The sequence below is a fragment of the Pongo abelii genome, chromosome 9 (genome assembly GCF_028885655.2).
Source record: "Pongo abelii isolate AG06213 chromosome 9, NHGRI_mPonAbe1-v2.0_pri, whole genome shotgun sequence".
In the NCBI taxonomy this organism is placed as follows: domain Eukaryota; kingdom Metazoa; phylum Chordata; class Mammalia; order Primates; family Hominidae; genus Pongo; species Pongo abelii.
Window position 1 is genome coordinate 114,837,465 of NC_071994.2, and position 17,352 is coordinate 114,854,816.

General features: G+C 39.3%; 1 protein-coding gene and 1 long non-coding RNA gene across 3 annotated transcripts in view; one reads left to right on the forward strand and one right to left on the reverse strand.

Annotated features, from left to right (window-relative positions):
* The window catches only part of SIK2 (salt inducible kinase 2), a 123,246-nt gene that overhangs the window by 84,548 nt on the left and 21,346 nt on the right, over positions 1-17,352 (forward strand). For both annotated transcript variants that reach the window (NM_001131291.1, XM_054523544.2), the window contains 4 exon segments: positions 733-894; positions 13,610-13,734; positions 14,176-14,299; positions 15,954-16,174. In NM_001131291.1, coding sequence (NP_001124763.1) covers positions 733-894; positions 13,610-13,734; positions 14,176-14,299; positions 15,954-16,174 — 632 coding nt within the window.
* Positions 6,104-13,664, reverse strand: LOC129048771 (uncharacterized). Its single transcript, XR_010135549.1, has 3 exons — positions 11,190-13,664; positions 7,739-7,885; positions 6,104-7,276 (listed from the first exon to the last, which is right to left on the reverse strand). It is a non-coding gene; the product is annotated as an uncharacterized LOC129048771 (long non-coding RNA).

Consider the following 17,352-nt stretch of genomic DNA (forward strand, 5'->3'; position numbering starts at 1 on the left):
AATCCCAGTACTTTGGGAGGCTGAGGCAGGAGGATCACGAGGTCAGGAGTTCGAGACCATCCTGGCCAACGTGGTGAAACCCCATCTATACTAAAAATACAAAAATTAGCTAGGCATGTTGGCAGGTACCTGCAATTCCAGCTACTCAGGAGGCTGAGGCAGAAGAATCATTTGAACCTGGCAGTTGGAGGTTGCAGTGAGCTGAGATCGTGCCACTACACTCCGGCCTGGGCAACAGAGCAAGACTCCATCTCAAAAAAAAAGAAAAAGAAAAAGAAATACTTCTTCAAAGTCAAGAAACTTGGAAAACACCATATTACTTTATCACTAATTATTGGTTTGGTTTTTTTTTTTGAGACAGAGTCTCACTCTGTCGCCCAGGCTGGAGTGCAGTGGCGCGATCTCGGCTCACTGCAAGCTCCGCCTCCTGGGTTCACACCATTCTCCTGTCTCAGCCTCCCCAGTGGCTAGGACTACAGGCGCCCACCACCACGCCTGGCTAATTTTTGTAGTTTTAGTAGAGATGGGGTTTCACCGTGTTATCCAGGATGGTCTCGATCTCCTGACCTCGTGATCTGCCCACCTCAGCCTCCCAAAGTGCTGGGACTACAGGCATGAGCCACTGCTCCTGGCCAAAAAAAAAAAACTTTTTGAGGAAAAAAATTTCGTGACTACTAATAGTGGAGTTATTTTATTTTGGTGACTAATTCTTAATCCTGTCTTCATTTACAGACTATCTTGCTAATCATGGCCGGTTAAATGAGTCTGAAGCCAGGCGAAAATTCTGGCAAATCCTGTCTGCTGTTGATTATTGTCATGGTCGGAAGATTGTGCACCGTGACCTCAAAGCTGAAAATCTCCTGCTGGATAACAACATGAATATCAAAATAGCAGGTAACTGGGACACAGCTGGCTCTAATACGATCCGATGTGAGCCACTGCACTCAGTGTGTGGAAACAGACCTGCAGGCGCAGATTCAGCAGCATTTCTACCTGATGACATCAGGCTTTCTCAAAGTCCATTTTATTCATTTCCTTAGTTCTGTGTGTAATTAAAAGTAAGGGAATTAGTTCATTATTAATATACACAGGTCAGAGCTACATCTGGGGTCTGATGTGTCCAGATTCCATTGGCAGAGTTGGGGGGTGCTCTGCTGGAAGAGGTACATTTATCTTAGTGTCAGAGTGATTGGAGAAAGGACAGGGCTAGAGGAGCAATGCTGGTTGCTGGTACTCTGGCCTGCTCTCCTCATTATGACTGATGGCTACAGCCAGAAGCAGAGAAAAGGCAAAAGAAGTGATAGAGGTAGAATGAGAAATAGTTGAGACAGAAAAGCACCTTTCCTTGCTCTGATACGATAGGGTTTTGATTTATAACATGAAAACTAAGTTGGGTAGAGATTAGTTTGCCTGTTTTTCTCCTTGCCTTTTCACAATTGTAAAATGTTTTATATTCTCAGTCTCTTTATTTACATAGTCAGAACTCTCATTCACTCAATAAATATGTATCAGGTACTGTACTATGTTAAGTACAATATGATATGTGGAAATCATTTCACAACATATCCATATGTAAAAATAACATGTATACCTTGAATATATACAATTTTTGTCAGTTACACTTTAATAAAACTGAAAAATACAGTATGATAGTTGCAATTTTAAAAGTATATACAAACTGCGCGGGAGTATAGGTGAGGGAACAAGCAGTCTACCTGAAGAGTTAGGGAAGCTTCACAAAGAAGGAATTATTTCAACTTAGACTTGAGAGAGAAGTTAGAGAAGCTTGTCAGGAAGATAAAGAGAAGCAGAATGTTGCAGGCAGGTAGACAGAGATTGGAATGGTGGGGAACTGTGAATTCAAAACTGGTTACATGTAAAATCTGTAGGCATGCGGGATTGATACAGGGGGAGCAGATAAGTAAAGACCAGAATATGGAACATCTTGAATGCCATGTCAAAGATTTCATGGTTTATTCTATAGGTAATGGGGAGTCTAGCCTACTGAAAATTATAGGGCATGGGTGGGGGTAAAGTGGAATTGGGATAACATGATTAGATTTGCATGTCAGAAATATGTCTCTGGCAGCAGAATTAAGAAAGGTGGGAGATGTGGGTGAGGTGGAAGACAGGAAGACTAATAAGGAATCTAGTGCAACAGTCCGTTTAAGAAAACATGAGTCTGAACTAGAGCAGCAGCAGTAGAGGTTGAAGGTATGTAAGGGAGATTTTGTTTGACTTGGGTTTTGAAGAGAAAGAGCATGGGTTAAAAGCTTAGCAAAGTTACACATGGTGGTGTTTTGTTCTAAGATTGTTAAAGAAGAGCAGGGAGACATCCAGATGACAGGGGCTGACCAAGAAATTATTAATTGACCTGTTAGGTTGAATACTCATTGAACTTAGTAAGTTTAGGGACAAAGTAGCTTCCTCGGTTTGCTGTATTATGGTGTAAAATATAAGGTAAAACCCTCATGTTTGTACATTGAACTGATTTGTTTCTGTGCCATTTCCCATTAGTTTTTGTCTTAGGCAATTAGGGGAGGCAAATAATTTTTACTCATTTTAAATGTCAATATTACATATGTTACAGGATATGTAATGGATTTTCCATTCTGTAGTCTGTGATTTTTTTTTTCTAATGGGATTGCCTGAATAAGACAAAATGTTTTTCAGTTAATTTGTTATATTCATTTGTGTGTGTGTATGTGTGTGTATGTGTATATATATATCACATGTATATACATATACATAAAGATTTGTATCAATTTGTCATTTTTGTTGTGAAAATGTGATGCACAAAATTAGAATGCTTTCATAGTTTATGTGTGTTCACTTCCATTTGTTTTTTTCCCTTCCTCTGCTTTTGGCCCTTCCATTTGGTGTCATTTATTTCACTCTTTTTTGCTAACCTTCTGTAATGAACTTCACTGGGATATTTTGTTTAATGTTCCTTGAAAGCATCGGCTGCCCTAAAATTGTCTTTTTCAGAGAAGGTCTTTCTTTTTTTTTTTTTTTTTTAAGTCCTTAGCTCTGTAGAAAGAATGGGGAAAACTCCTGCTTCACCTTTACATTCCCGTATTACCAAAACAAAATATTTACCAAAACAATAGCACAAAAGAGTTCTAGGAGTTGTTCTTTTTTTCCAAGAGAACCATTTTTTTTTTAATTTTTAAAATTTTTTTTTTACTTTAAGTTCTGGGATACATGTGCTGAATGTGCAGGTTTGTTACATAGGTATACATGTGCCATGGTGGTTTGCTGCATCTATCAACTCGTCATCTATGTTTTAAGCCCTGCATGGATTAGGTATTTGTCCTAAGGCTCTCCCTCCCCGCCTCCCCTCACCCCCAAAGAGGCCCCCGTGTGTGATGTTCCCCTCCCTGTGTCCATGTGTTCTCATTGTTCAACTCCCACTTATGAGTGAGAACATGTGCTGTTTGGTTTTCTATTCCTTTAGTTTGCTGAGGATGATGGTTTCCAGCTTCATCCATGTCCCTGCAAAGGACATGAACTCATTCTTTTTTATGGCTGCATAGTATTCCATTGTGTATATGTGCCACATTTGCTATATCCATCCTATAATTGACAGGCATTTGGGTTGGTTCCAAGTCTTTGCTATTGCAAATAGTGCTACAAGAAACATACATGCGCATGTGTTCTAGGAGTTTTTTTAGGCAGAGAAAGGTTATAGGTGTGTAAATCATATGCTGTAGGAATTACAAAGTGCTGTCACTAACATCTCAAAAGAAAATGTCAAAGTAAGACACCAAAGAAACTTGCAAACAAAAAACACAGAATATTGCTTTGACGTTGTAACCAAGTTTTGCCTGGCTATAGTATGTCTATTATAATTCTGGCATAAAATATAGGTGGGTCAAATCAGTGTTTCTGATGTCATTGTGTGATATCAGGTTTTTGTTTTGTCTTTTTGGTTTTTATTTTTGTTTTTTAGTATCTAATCAAGCTCTTCTAATTATATAGAAGTCAGGTAAAAATTCAGATTGGTGAAGTTGTTCTCTCTGGTGAAGACAGTGTGATGACTCACATTTAATTGAGCCCTCACTATTTTCAGGTATTCTGCTAGATACTTACTTCATCTTCACAGCAATCTTGGGAGCCGCTTAGCTATTGCCAGTTACTAGATGAGAAAGCTGAGATGCAAAGAGATTAAACAATTGGCCGAGCTGACACAGATAATAAGTAGCAGACCTGGAATTCAAACCTAGGTCTCTCTGACCACAGTATCTGTCCTTCTCCCACTACACCATTTTGTCATTTCCAAGCATTCTGTGTCACTTCTTCTAAAGGGGTACTCACTAATTGAATTTTGGGGTCCGTCATTCTATGGTTGTACATTTAGTGTCCCTGCTTCCATTCATTACAAGCAGAAACACACACACACATGCGCACAGAGTATATCTAAGCACTCAGATTTTCTTGCCCACACTTAATTCTCTATCATCTCCACTATCCTCAAAAATTTTAGTAAATGTTTGTTAAGCTTCTACTCTGCTCTTGGACTAAGTCCTGGATATTCATACATTTCAAGACAAAAACAGCAGCAGTGACAAAAAGCTTAACTCTGCTCTTACCTCAAGGAGTTAATCAAATAAGAATCAGACCTTTAAGTTAATATAACACAAAAAGATCATTGTTTTCAGGGACATGAGGCTAGGAGAAAGACTAACTCTGTCTGGAAGAATCAGGGAAATTATTAGCTAACACTTGATTAACAAGAAGGTATTTGTGGCAGGATTGGGGATGGGGGAGACAGAGAAAGAAAGAGGGAGAGGCCAGGCGCGGTGGCTTATGCCTGTAATCCTAGCACTTTGGGAGGCCAAGGCGGGCAGATTGCCTGAGCTCAGGAGTTCGAGACCAGCCTGGGCAACATGGTGAAACCTCGTCTCTACTAAAATACAAAAAATTAGCCAGGAATGGCAGCGTGCGCCTGTAGTCCCAGCTACTCGGGAGGCTGAGGCAGAATTGCTTGAACCCAGGAGGCAGAGGTTGCAGTGAGCTGAGATCCCGCCACTGCACTCCAGCCTAGGCAACAGAGCGAGACTCAGTCTCAAAAAAAAACAAAAACAAAAAGGAGAGAGGGAGAGAGAGAGATAGAGATCGAGGCTGGGGTATCTGCCTCAAGCAGGTGGATCCACACATGCAAAGGCTGAGAGGCCAGAGCGAATTGGAGTGGTAAGGCAACTGCAGGTATTAGCCAGTGAGAACGATAGGAAAAAAGCCAGGAGAGGTAGGCATGGGCCAGATCATTCACATGCCATAAAGTGTTTAGATGGATTCCAGTGTCTTTAAAGAATTTCTCCAGGATATTTATTTTTATCTGTAGATTTTATAACTTCTTGATGGCCCTGATTTTCTTTAAGGATCATCTTCTTATCTCTGAGAACTCTTAAATCTTAATGGAATCTAACACATGGGAAAAATAGGGCTCCATGGGAAGAAATTACAAGAACCCTTACAAAGTTATTCCCTCAAATTATATTTTTTTCTGGGGTTTTTTTTTTTTTGGCTTATGAAAATCTCTTTAATTGCAAAATAAGCTGAATAAATGAACTGTTTTAGCCATCTTGTATATTGAAATCAAAGAGAAGCACAAACCAAAACTAGGTTTAAATTAAAATATTTTTGTGTTTATAAAACAAAATGGAATATAAGTATCAAACATGGTTCATTTTAATAAATAACAGAATCAAGGCTTTGAGATCAGTTTCCAGGTTATGTTTTCCCCGTGGGTAAAAACTTGAGACAGGCCGGGCGCAGTGGCTCACACCTATAATCCCAGCACTTTGGGGGGCCAAGGCAGGCGGATCACGAGGACAGGATTTCGAGACCATCCTGGCCAACATGGTGAAACCTCGTCTCTACTAAAAATACAAAAATTAGCTGGGCATGGTGGTGCATGCCTGTAATCCCAGCTACTCAGGAGGCTGAGGCAGGAGAATCGCTTGAACCAGGGAGTCAGAGGTTGCAGTGAGCCGAGATCACGCCACTGCACTCCAGCCTGGTGACAGAGTGAGACTCCGTCTCAAAAAAAAAAAAAAAAAAAAACAACTTGAGACACTAATGAGCCATGGATTCACCCACACCAGTGTGTACTCATTGCCTCAACTATGAGACCTGCGACCTTTGTAAAAAGTGAGTGTGAGGACATTCACAGTAGGAGGCTGAATGCAAAGTGATACTGGCTTTCAGTAGTTTTAGTAATTGCAGTACTATTTCCACCTGTTTTGGCCCTGGCTGTTCAGGCATTAAGTTGAGAATAAATAGATGAGGAATATTTAGTTTTATTCTTCAACTTTCCCAATCTAAAATGTTTATAATAAATACTTAAATAAGGGTAAAAATCTATGAATTAATCACACGTCAAACAGGGCTTCGTGTAGAGTACTGAGTTGAGTAGCAGTGCTGGTGCAAATTCTGGCTGTGCCACTTAGTAGCTATGACCTTGGGCCGATTATTTACACTCTCTAGGCCTGGGTTTCCATATCTATTAAATACAAATCTGTTTTTCAGGAACAGATTATAGGGATTGTTGATAATATTGGAGACACGGAGGCGATGTAGGGTAATAGGTCAGAGTATGGGCTGTATAGTTAGGATACCTGAGTTTGAATCCTGTCTCTGCCACTTACTAGCTTTGTGACCTTGACCACGTTTCCTGACTTCTCTCTTCTCAGTTTCCTTATCTGTAAAGGGAGAGTGATAAAAGTTCATATCTCATAGTAATTATTACTTACGTTAATATTTGTAGGGTACTTAGAACAGTGCCCGGCACATAGTGCTAGTTAACTGTTTGTTAAATAAATTGTTAGATAAAGCTCCTGGCACCATGTAAACACTCAATACAAGGTAGCTATTATTTGTATTCAATGTATAATTGATTCCCTGTGAAAACAAAGCCTTAAAATTTTAATAGCCATATAACCCTCTCAGCATGTTTTTTTAATTAACTAAGGCTTTAAAGCCTTGTTAATACAAACCTTTTAGGACCAAGGAAAGTTTTTCACATATTCTCATTTGTCTCTGGTTGATGCAACTTAATTTTTTGCTGAGAGAGACCTTAAATGTAATTAGTATTGTGTAATTAGCCTGATTAATCTGACCTGTACATCACGAGTCACTTGTCTTTAGCCCAAGAGGAATGCTTCCTTTCTGATTTGAGGCAGTGGCCCATCATTGCTTCTAGCAACCTTCCTACTTACTAGATGATGTTGAGTCAAGGTTTCTGTATATATGATTTCAGATTTGTCCCCTAGAACTGAAAAAGGGTAGGAGAGGCAAAGATAGGAAAAATATTTTTGAAAAATTTTTAAGTATTTTATTTTTATTGGGAAAATATTTATTGTAAGTCTTCCATTTGTTATCCTCCTGCCACTAGCGTTATGTAAAAAGTAAAAAGAGCTTTACATCAAAAAGCACAATGAAACTTTGTATCCTTAAGTCCTACTTAGCATTCCACAGTAAGCTGGGAATATGGAAGATGGCTTAAAGGGTTTGGTTTGATTTGATTTTTTTTTCCCCTCTTCATTTCCCTTCCCCTTCATTTAAGCTAAGGAAGATTATTTATTTGCTTCTTAGCTCATTGAACTCTCTGACTGGACAAATAGATGTCTTACATTGGTCAGCAGGATCACATTTCATCTCAACTGTGATGATTGTTCCCTTCCCTCCTGTCAGATGGGAGAGTGACTGATGTTTGGAAATGAACTGTGCAACTGACCTTTTGGTGCTGGTGGGCAACAAAGTATGCATTGACGTCAGTGTTGGCTGATCCACATTCAGTTTGTGCAATGGGTCAGCTTCATCTCTGTCACTCTCCACCTCTCATTTGTCAGCTTTCATTTCCTCATAATTGTCTTCTTCACTCCTATTATAATTACAAAGGATGTGTAACTCTTCATCGAGCCTGGGTAGCTGAATTCTACTGGTAATTTTAGAAACAAGGATAAATTTAACCCTAAAGCCATCTGCTGCTCTGTAGGAGGATTTTTTAAATTATAAATTAGACATTATAACACACTGCTGGAGATTAAAAATTGCCTCAGTGGTGTTGATTCCTAGAAATCATTTACTTTTCCTTAGCTTGAAGATTGGTTTTCAATGTTTTGTGTGCTTTTTTCCTTTTTTAAAAAAAAGGACTTAGTTTAACCTAACAATTTTCTAATTTAGTCTCCTATTTAAATAAAAAACCTAAAAGTATTTAGCAAGTGTAATCTTTTGCAACAGTAAACATTGACAAACTGTTTAAATCTTCTGTATATTTTTCACCGCCTCTGTTTCATTCTGTTTTCCGGCTAGTCAGAGAGTGGTCTGGAGACCAGCAGCATGAGCATCACTTCAGAGCTTGCTACAAATGCAGAATCTGAGGCCCATCCCCAAATGTACTGAACAGAATCCGCACTTTAGCAATTTCCCCAGGTGATTTATATGCATGTTAGTATTTGATTTATTTCATTATTTCATTCCAAGAAACAGAATTCTCCATTTTGTATTTGGTTCCCATTAGACAACAATCATCAGAGTTAGCTTATTTACTCTATGCAAGACCCTCTTATTCCTAAAACATTGTGCCTTTGCTAATGGTGTTTGGGTACTGATAATTTATATAATTTAGTGATGACAGTGATAATGGTTTTTGTTAGGACCATATAGGCCAGTCAGTCACCTTTCAAAATACAGAGCAGGAAACAACAATAGCAGCTCTAGGGCTGTGTTCAGATATATCCTTGGTCTGCTGTGGCTGGTTAATTAAGTAAGAGATAGAGGACTCAGCTTTTGAGGCCTAGTTGATTTTCATGAGAGTCAATAACTGATCTATAATTAAAGACTCTACCCCTAATCCTCTTCTATAAATATTTCAGGCCATATAGAACCCAGGTGAGAGAATATGAATACAAATTGGAGAAGACTAAGGAGTCATGAGGCTAAATGCAATGTGGAATCCCTGAACTGAAAAGGAACACGTGACAAAACTCATGAAATGTTAAGTCTGTAGTTTAATTAATAGTAGTGAATCAGTGTTTTGATAATTGAAGCTTAGTTTTGATAATTATACTGTAGGTACGTAAAATGTTATCATTAGAGGAAGCTGGGTGAAGGGTATGGGGAATTCTGAATTTACTGTTGCAGCTCTTCTGTAAATCTAAAAGTATTTCAAAATTAAAAGTTTAAAAAAGTCAAAATGAAGCCACATGGCATGGCATAAATGTTTTGTTTATAATAGCAAGCAGAATGTCTGAGGAACATAGCCGTAGTTTTAGGTATTAACTTGCATATCAGAATTAAAGAAGATATTAAACTAGAAAGATGTTTGCTTTCTAGCAGGGCTAGGCTGGATCTGAGTCTGGTAGAGAGACAGACGAATGCCCAAGTGATTGTTTTCATAATGTTTTCCAAAAGTCAGATGATGATGTGGAGTCTTATTATTTTGTGTTGTTGCAAGACTTCTGTGTTTGTACAGTGGTTGACATGTGTATGGAATGCTGATGTTTAATGAAGGAATGAATGAATGTGGTTAGTATGTTGAAGCATGAATATAGTCCATTTCATTTGAATAAATGGCAGTAAGAAATAAATCCTGCATTTTCACATTTCATTCCCCCCCTACTCATCTCCCACTTCACTATATGCATTTAGGCAGAAAGCTGCAGACTGGGTGAAGCAAGTTATCCAGATTCCTGTGAAGAAATTAAAAGGCTCTTATTTTTAAGTGCCTTTTGCTGCCACTTTTTAACCCTGACAATTATTAACTTCTTCAAACATAACTATTTTTGATATGCCAGTGAAAGACATAAAGGTGGTGGTTAACAATGAAGGCTCGAAGTAGTTAAACTTGGTTTCTATTCCACTGCTGCAACTTAGTAGCTAGCTGTATAACCTCTGGCAAAATACTTAACTTTATACCCTCACTTTCTCCTAAAATAAGGATATTTCATAGAGCTAAGAAGAAATTATCTTCAGAGAGTTTAAATCAGCTCCTGTCACATAGTAAAGTACTTTTAAGAGGTAGGAACAACATATTCATCTAGCAAATCTTTATCGAGCAGCTGTTGTCTGCAGATGATATGCTGAGAGCTGGGAGTACAGACTGTTGTCCCCCATTCCCTGTTCCCGAGGAACTTAGTCTGATGGGATAGACAGATAAGTAAAATAATAAATAATAATAGCAACGATAGCTTCTGTTTATTGACTACCTACTATGTTTCAATCGCAATATAATATCTATTTCTATTAATACAACTACTTCATGAAATGTAAGTATTGTCCCTATTTTTCAAATGAGGAAACCAAGGCTCCAAGAAGTTAAGTAATTTGTCCAAGATTACATAGCTAATAGAAAACCCAGGATTTGATCCCCAATCTGCCTAACACCAAAGTCTTCCTTAACCCATTCTTCAGATGATTACAAATACAGTGTTTGGCAGAGGGCAGTGGCTCACACCTGTAGTCCCAGCACTTTGGGGGCTGAGGCAGGAGGGTCACTAGAGCCGAGGAGTTTAAGACCAGCCTACACAACATAGTGAGACCTTGTCTCTACCAAAAAAAAAAAAAAAGAAAAGAAAAAAGAAAAAAAAATTAGCCAGGCATGGTGGCGTGAGTCTATGGCCCCAGCTACTTGGAAGGCTAAGGCAAAAAGATCACTTGAGCCTGGGAGATGAAGGCTACAGTGAGCTGTGATTCACACCACTGCCGTCCAGCCTGGGCAACAGAGCAAGACCAGTCTCAGAAAAATATATAAATATAACATTTGAAGTGCTTTGACAAGGTTATAGAAGACCTCAGCACATGTAATATTGTAACAGCTTAGTGAGCCTGTCTTTCAGTGTTTCTTTTAATATTCCTATAGACCCAAGTTTCTATATTCATATTACCTACAGAAAATAGAAATAACTACTTAGTACCACTCCTCTTGTAAGCGAACAGGAAGCTTTCTTTGTGCTAGATTTGTAAAGCAGAGTTTGAAACTGGGCTACCACGGGTCCAGAGAAGCGTTCCTAGCTCTTGTTCTCTTGCCTGTGAAGTGTACCATGAGAGCCTAAGGCAATAAAGAGGCCAGGCCACCTTCTTGACAGGCCTCTGTCCCATTCACTCCTTTGAGTTTATTTCACCAGCTGTGGGGAAGTTCAGAATCAAGTGGCTCTATAAGGGCTCCTGGAGACATTAAAACTTACCAATGGGCCAGGTGGTGGCTCACACCTGTAATCCCAGCACTTTGGGAGGCCACGGCGGGTAGATTGCTTCAGCCCAGGAGTTGGAGATCAGCCTGGGAAACATGGCGAATCCCTGTCTCTACAAAAAATACAAAAATTAGCTGGGTGTGGTGGAGCACACCTGTGCTACTCAGGAGGTTGAGGTGCGAGGACTGCAGTGAGCTGAGATCATGCCATTGCACTCTAGCCTAGGCAACAGAGCAAGACCCTGTCTCAGAAAAAAAAAAAAAGAAAGAAAAACAACCTTACCAATGCTATTTGGAGAGTATCCTCAATTTACAGGCACTAAAACTCATCCTGTGATTATGGTTTAAAGTGCAGCAATTATTGTATGTATTTCAGGATCTCTGAACACACATCCGAGAGCTTCTTGTGCTGCTTTATCCTGTGAGTGAAATTAACATTTGAACATAGTCCTTGACTCATTTAACATCTAGTCCTTGACTCATGAGAACATCTAGTTTTTGACTCATGGGAACATCTAGTCCTTGACTCATTTGAGAGTATAGTTTTTCTAGAAAATTAGAAATATATATATCTGTATGTGTCCATATGGGATATGATGTTCTAGGAGTGGTTAGTCATAGAGGTGGTACTGTGAAGATAAGGCCTTTCTGACAGTCATTTTGGAAAGTGGACTGTGGAGCTGAGCTGAGGTTACATTGTAAAGAGAGAACTTCTCCCTGGCACCCCCTTTGCCTCACACTCCTGGATACCAAAGGCAGACCACAGTGTTGTTCACCAGGTTTAGACTGTATCTGAAGCTCTTTCCCCAGATGTACCCTCTTTTCTCTCCTAAACCTTTAAGCTCCCTCTAAATTTTTCTACCCCTCCTATCTACTTTTTTGGGACCTTTTTCTCTGAAAGGCAACAGTTGTTGGTAATGGTTTCACAGGAGGAGGAGAGCTGACCTTTCACGTCTAGTATGCTCTGGCATTTTACATTCTTATTCTCATTTAATCCTCACAGCATCCTATCTGGGTAGGTGGATTATCCCTACATTTATAGATATGGAAAAAATAACTTTCCTAGAGGACTTGAAGCTTGAAAGTGATAAAACTGGTAATCAGCTGTAGTTCTCATAACTTCATAAGTTGTACTCTTCCATGAAGCTGTAATAATGGGGATTGTTACTGTTATTACTGTTACTACTGCTTGCCACTAGTTTTTATGTTAGCAAGCTAAGAGAATGCTTTGCCTAAGGTGCATATGTATGTATGGTCTCAAGGTATGAATGGAGTGAGCTTATTTTAACACATGGGGCCTTTACAGCAACCTGCTGACTAAGTATATTTATCATTTTCACTTTACAGATGGGGAAACTAAGGCTCACAAAGACTGATCCAAAGTCACAAAGCCAGTCAATCTGTCTGGCAGTGGAGACTTGATCCAGTCTTTCTTGAGCCATCTCTTAAAGCTTACTGTGCATGCAATGCTGCGCTCCAGCTGGGTGGAGAGCCAGTTCCTGTCACTGAGACAGGCTCTTCAGTCAGGAGTATGTAGCAACATAAGACAGCATGAGTATAACTTAACAAGATAATAGGTATTTGTTTCTTCAGTAAGAACATGAGACTATAAAGGCTTTAGCGAAAGGATATGAACTTGCATTTATAACAATACTTACTAAATTTTTTAATGCATATTGAAAGCATCTAAGTAGTGGTTCCAGAGTGCATTCTCTGTATCAAAACTATAGAGTCAGTATGGCTAAGATCATAAGGAGAAGGCCATTAACTGTTTTGAACTATAATGCCACTGCTATCTATAAATTAGTAAATAAGTGATGGTGATAGGAGGCTTGTGGCTGGGCTATGTGGCCATCATATGTTAATGAGTTATTCAGATGGTTATCTGCCTAAAACAGGATATGTGGACCAACACTTAGAGGGTTGTTACTTAGGAAACACTGCACTCAGTTGCCTTCAAGGGTTATATATCTGGGGTAATGGCAGCCAGTCACTCAGTTGTGTTAGGTGAATGTCTTAGAGCTTTACTCATTTGTTTGTTTCCTTATAGACCATTTAAGATAAAGAGCTCTTTAGCAGTCATCAGGTAATTGAAATTCTAAGATTATCAAATACTAGTTGGGTTGTCCACTTTAAGGCTGATTTTCTTTCACACAATATAAAGTATTTTTCCAGTCTCTCGCTTACTCTCTTTGGGAAGAAAACTTGATTCATTTACACATTCATTCAGCAACATTCATTGAGTACTATTTGCTAGTCATTGTGCTGCCAGGGAAACATCACAAGATGCCATCCCAGTCCTCACAGTAAATAGTAGTGATATTGTTAATATAGCATATTATAAAATTTATTACAGAGAAATGCAGTATAGTTTGAGAACATAGATGAAAGTAACATTTATTTCCATCCCAATAGATTTCGGTTTTGGAAATTTCTTTAAAAGTGGTGAACTGCTGGCAACATGGTGTGGCAGCCCCCCTTATGCAGCCCCAGAAGTCTTTGAAGGGCAGCAGTATGAAGGACCACAGCTGGACATCTGGGTACTGCTTTGCTTTGCTGTGTTGTTAAATGCATCTATAATGATAATACTTGGTGCTCTGGCCCATCTTAGAAGCTCCTGGTACTTAACACATAAGCAGTATTTCATATTTTCCCCATCCACTGGACTATAATTACTCAGAGCATCTTGAAATGGATCCCTAGGAAAGAATTTCTAAGGATAGGTGTTGTCATCCTAATATCAGCAGTAATTTAAAGTTAAGTAGTAATCAAAATGATCAGATTCATATTCTTTGGTATTTATTATAAGATACTTATTGTAGTAGTCAGGGTTTTGGATTTTTTTCAAATTCTGAGAAAATAATAAATCCAGACACGAATTTTTCAGTCCATATGATTTCAAGAGCCCTGGGGATGTTCAGGAAAACAAAGAGTGTTTGACGTTCTTGGTAGAAAAGTCTCTGCATTGTTTTCTTCCCTAGAGTATGGGAGTTGTTCTTTACGTCCTTGTCTGTGGAGCTCTGCCCTTTGATGGACCGACTCTTCCAATTTTGAGGCAGAGGGTTCTGGAAGGAAGATTCCGGATTCCGTATTTCATGTCAGAAGGTAATAAGCTTTTCATCTTACTAATGGTGTTTTACAGTGTTAGTGCTCCAAGTGAAATGCCTAGGTAAAAGCTTCTGTTTTTTCTAAGAGTTTGGGTGCCAAATAAAGTGACTGAGCTGTAGGTTAAAAGCTATAGAAAGAAGCACTCCTTTATGTAGGCGAGACAGGTTCCAGCCTTCTACTTGTAACTGAACACACAGCATTTCCCAGATTAAGAGCAGCATGTCTTCTCATTCATTCTGGGTCTATAAATGTCCCAGGTTTATTTTAGATTTAACGAAGCCCTTTGTAGATACAGATTCACAACCATTTTACTCCAATATGAAATGAATTTTATAAAATTAAATTTTTTTAAATTAAATAAAAAGCCAAACTGGCAAAACTCTGCTAAATTCAGATGATATGCCATAATCCCTGCCTGTCGTGTATTGAGCTGTTACCTAGACAGCAGTTAAGTTTACCCCTTAGTTTCATTTTGGTTATCATTCTTAACTCTTTTCTTTCTACTAAGAGTAGAAATAATAACTCTTCATAGTTAAGAGCATGGACTGTGAAGGCAGACTACCAGACTGCCTGGTTTTAATCCTGGGTCCACTGGTTACTGGCCATATGACTTTCACAAGTTTTATCTCCTCTCTCTCTGCTTCAATTGCCCCATCTATAAAATGGAAATAACAATAGCTCCTACTGCTCGGGTGTTGTAAGGTTTAATTAAATTAATCTGTCAGTCAGGTGCAGTGGTTTATACCTGTAAGTCCAGTGGTCTGGGAGGCTGAGGCGGGAGGATCTCTTAAGGCCAGGAGTTGGAGACCAGACTGGACAATATCACAAGATCCTGTCTCTACAAAAAAAATTTTTTTCAATTAGCTGGGTGTGGTGGCATGCACCTGTAGTCCTAGCTACTCAGGAGGCTGAGGCAGAAGGATTGCTTACAGTGAGCTGTGATTGCATTACGGCACTCCATCCTGGGCAATAGACTGAGACCCTGTCTCCAATAATAATAATAATAATAATAATAATAATAATAAAAATAAAAAATAAGCATAATCTGTGTAAAGCACTTAGCACAGTGCCTGGCATATAGTGACAGGAGGTTAGCTTATGTGTGAGTGAAGAGCATCATGTCAGCTCAGAGAATATGCTAGTGCTCAAAGTTGCAGCAGTGCAGTTTTCTTGGTGTAGTCAGAAGTAAGTAATATTTTATGTACACTTTTCTCAGCTACAGTGACGTGGAGGAGAGCAGTAGCCCGTTGGAGAGCTCTTTGCCTCGCTTACATAGCCTTAGTATATCAGCATTAGATATGACTGAGGATTGATTTATTATTTGCTTGTTCTAGGAATGAGGCTTGTTTCTTTTCTTTAGTGGAAATCAAAGTCTGTTTCTAGATATTTTCAATTGTGAAATTCAGTAGAAAGTTTCATTTAGCCCAGAATCTGATAGACCTACACCCTCCTGTTTTTCTTAGGTATTTATTCACCATGTGAACTTGAGAAATATAAGTAGCCTGCATGTATTCATTTATTCATTTGACCTTCCGCTTTCCAGTAGAGGATACAAAGATTAACACCCTTGTACAAAGTCACATGAGTCAAGCAAATAACCCTGCAGTGCAAGGTGATTCTTGTGACTTTTGTAACATTGTGTTTTCTATAGATTGTGAGCACCTTATCCGAAGGATGTTGGTCCTAGACCCATCCAAACGGCTAACCATAGCACAAATCAAGGAGCATAAATGGATGCTCATAGAAGTTCCTGTCCAGAGACCTGTTCTCTATCCACAAGAGCAAGAAAATGAGCCATCCATCGGGGAGTTTAATGAGCAGGTTCTGCGACTGATGCACAGCCTTGGAATAGATCAGCAGAAAACCATTGAGGTAAAGTGATCAGAGATTTGACTAAAGGTATCAGGGTTCTACTGCACTTAGCTACTTGAAATTTCATGCTCACACCTGTCATCCTGGTCTTTTAGCACATGTATCCCCAGCGCCTAGGCGTACTGTTCAGTGTTCCCTATTGGTGACATCAGACTCTATTTATATTTGCTTTTATTCAGCATCTTAAATTCCTTTCTTTGCACCCATCTGCCAAAACATTCAAGAGGAGGCATCTATAAAAGACTCAGAAAAGGCAAAGATGGAAGCTTAACAAATACAAGGTAGAAAGTTTCTTCCAAGATGAAGCATGAAGTTTTACATAGGTATTTAACTAGTTTCTATGGAACGTAAATGTGCAGATAGGCAAAGGGCCAAGCAGGAAACAAGAAGGATAGGTATCAGGTTTAAGAAAGCCGGGGGATTTAGATTGTGTACTGGAGAAACTAAGAAGGCAAAAACAGGTGGGCTCCTGATTTGGAAGTATTAGGGGTCATAGAACTGCAAAGGGTCATGAGCCTGGAAAATTCCTCTTGGCTTTTATTTCTGTCCTCAAATAGTTAGCATACTTATAGGATATACGTATTTCTAATACCTTTGCAATAGTAAAAAAGCAAACAGTGCTCTTGAGGAAGAAACATAACAAGAAAGAATATCAAATGCCGCCTTGTTTGCCGTGAAAGGCCAAGGTTCCAGGCTGTGCTGCCTTTCCCCCGCCACGTAGCCATAAGTGAAACCAAACTGATTCTCCTGCTTTGCTCACTTTGCGCCCAGTGATGTTTTTCTGTACTTGTCCATGAAGTGCATCCTGAGCAGTAGCTGGGCGTGCGATTCCACTGACCTGTGATTTTTGCTGAGAGTGCTCTGCATCCTGGTGCCCTACACAGCACCCATGCTGACTGTCAGGTGGAATTAGAAGCCAAAGGAGCAGTTGTTTCTCTGTTCCTTCAATATCTGGGAAAGCTGGCAGGCTAGAGATGTGAACATTTGGGAAGCAGCTTTATTTTCAAGGTTTTAAGAGGGTGGGACTGCAAAAACAAGAGGAAAAAATTACCTAAGAACGGAGACATAGTGTCTCTCAATTTAGCATCCAGATGCCATTCTCCAGCCCAAAATAATCATCAGAAAGTTCTCCACATACTTTAACCATTCACTTCAGAGTTTTCAGTGGTTCAGATTTG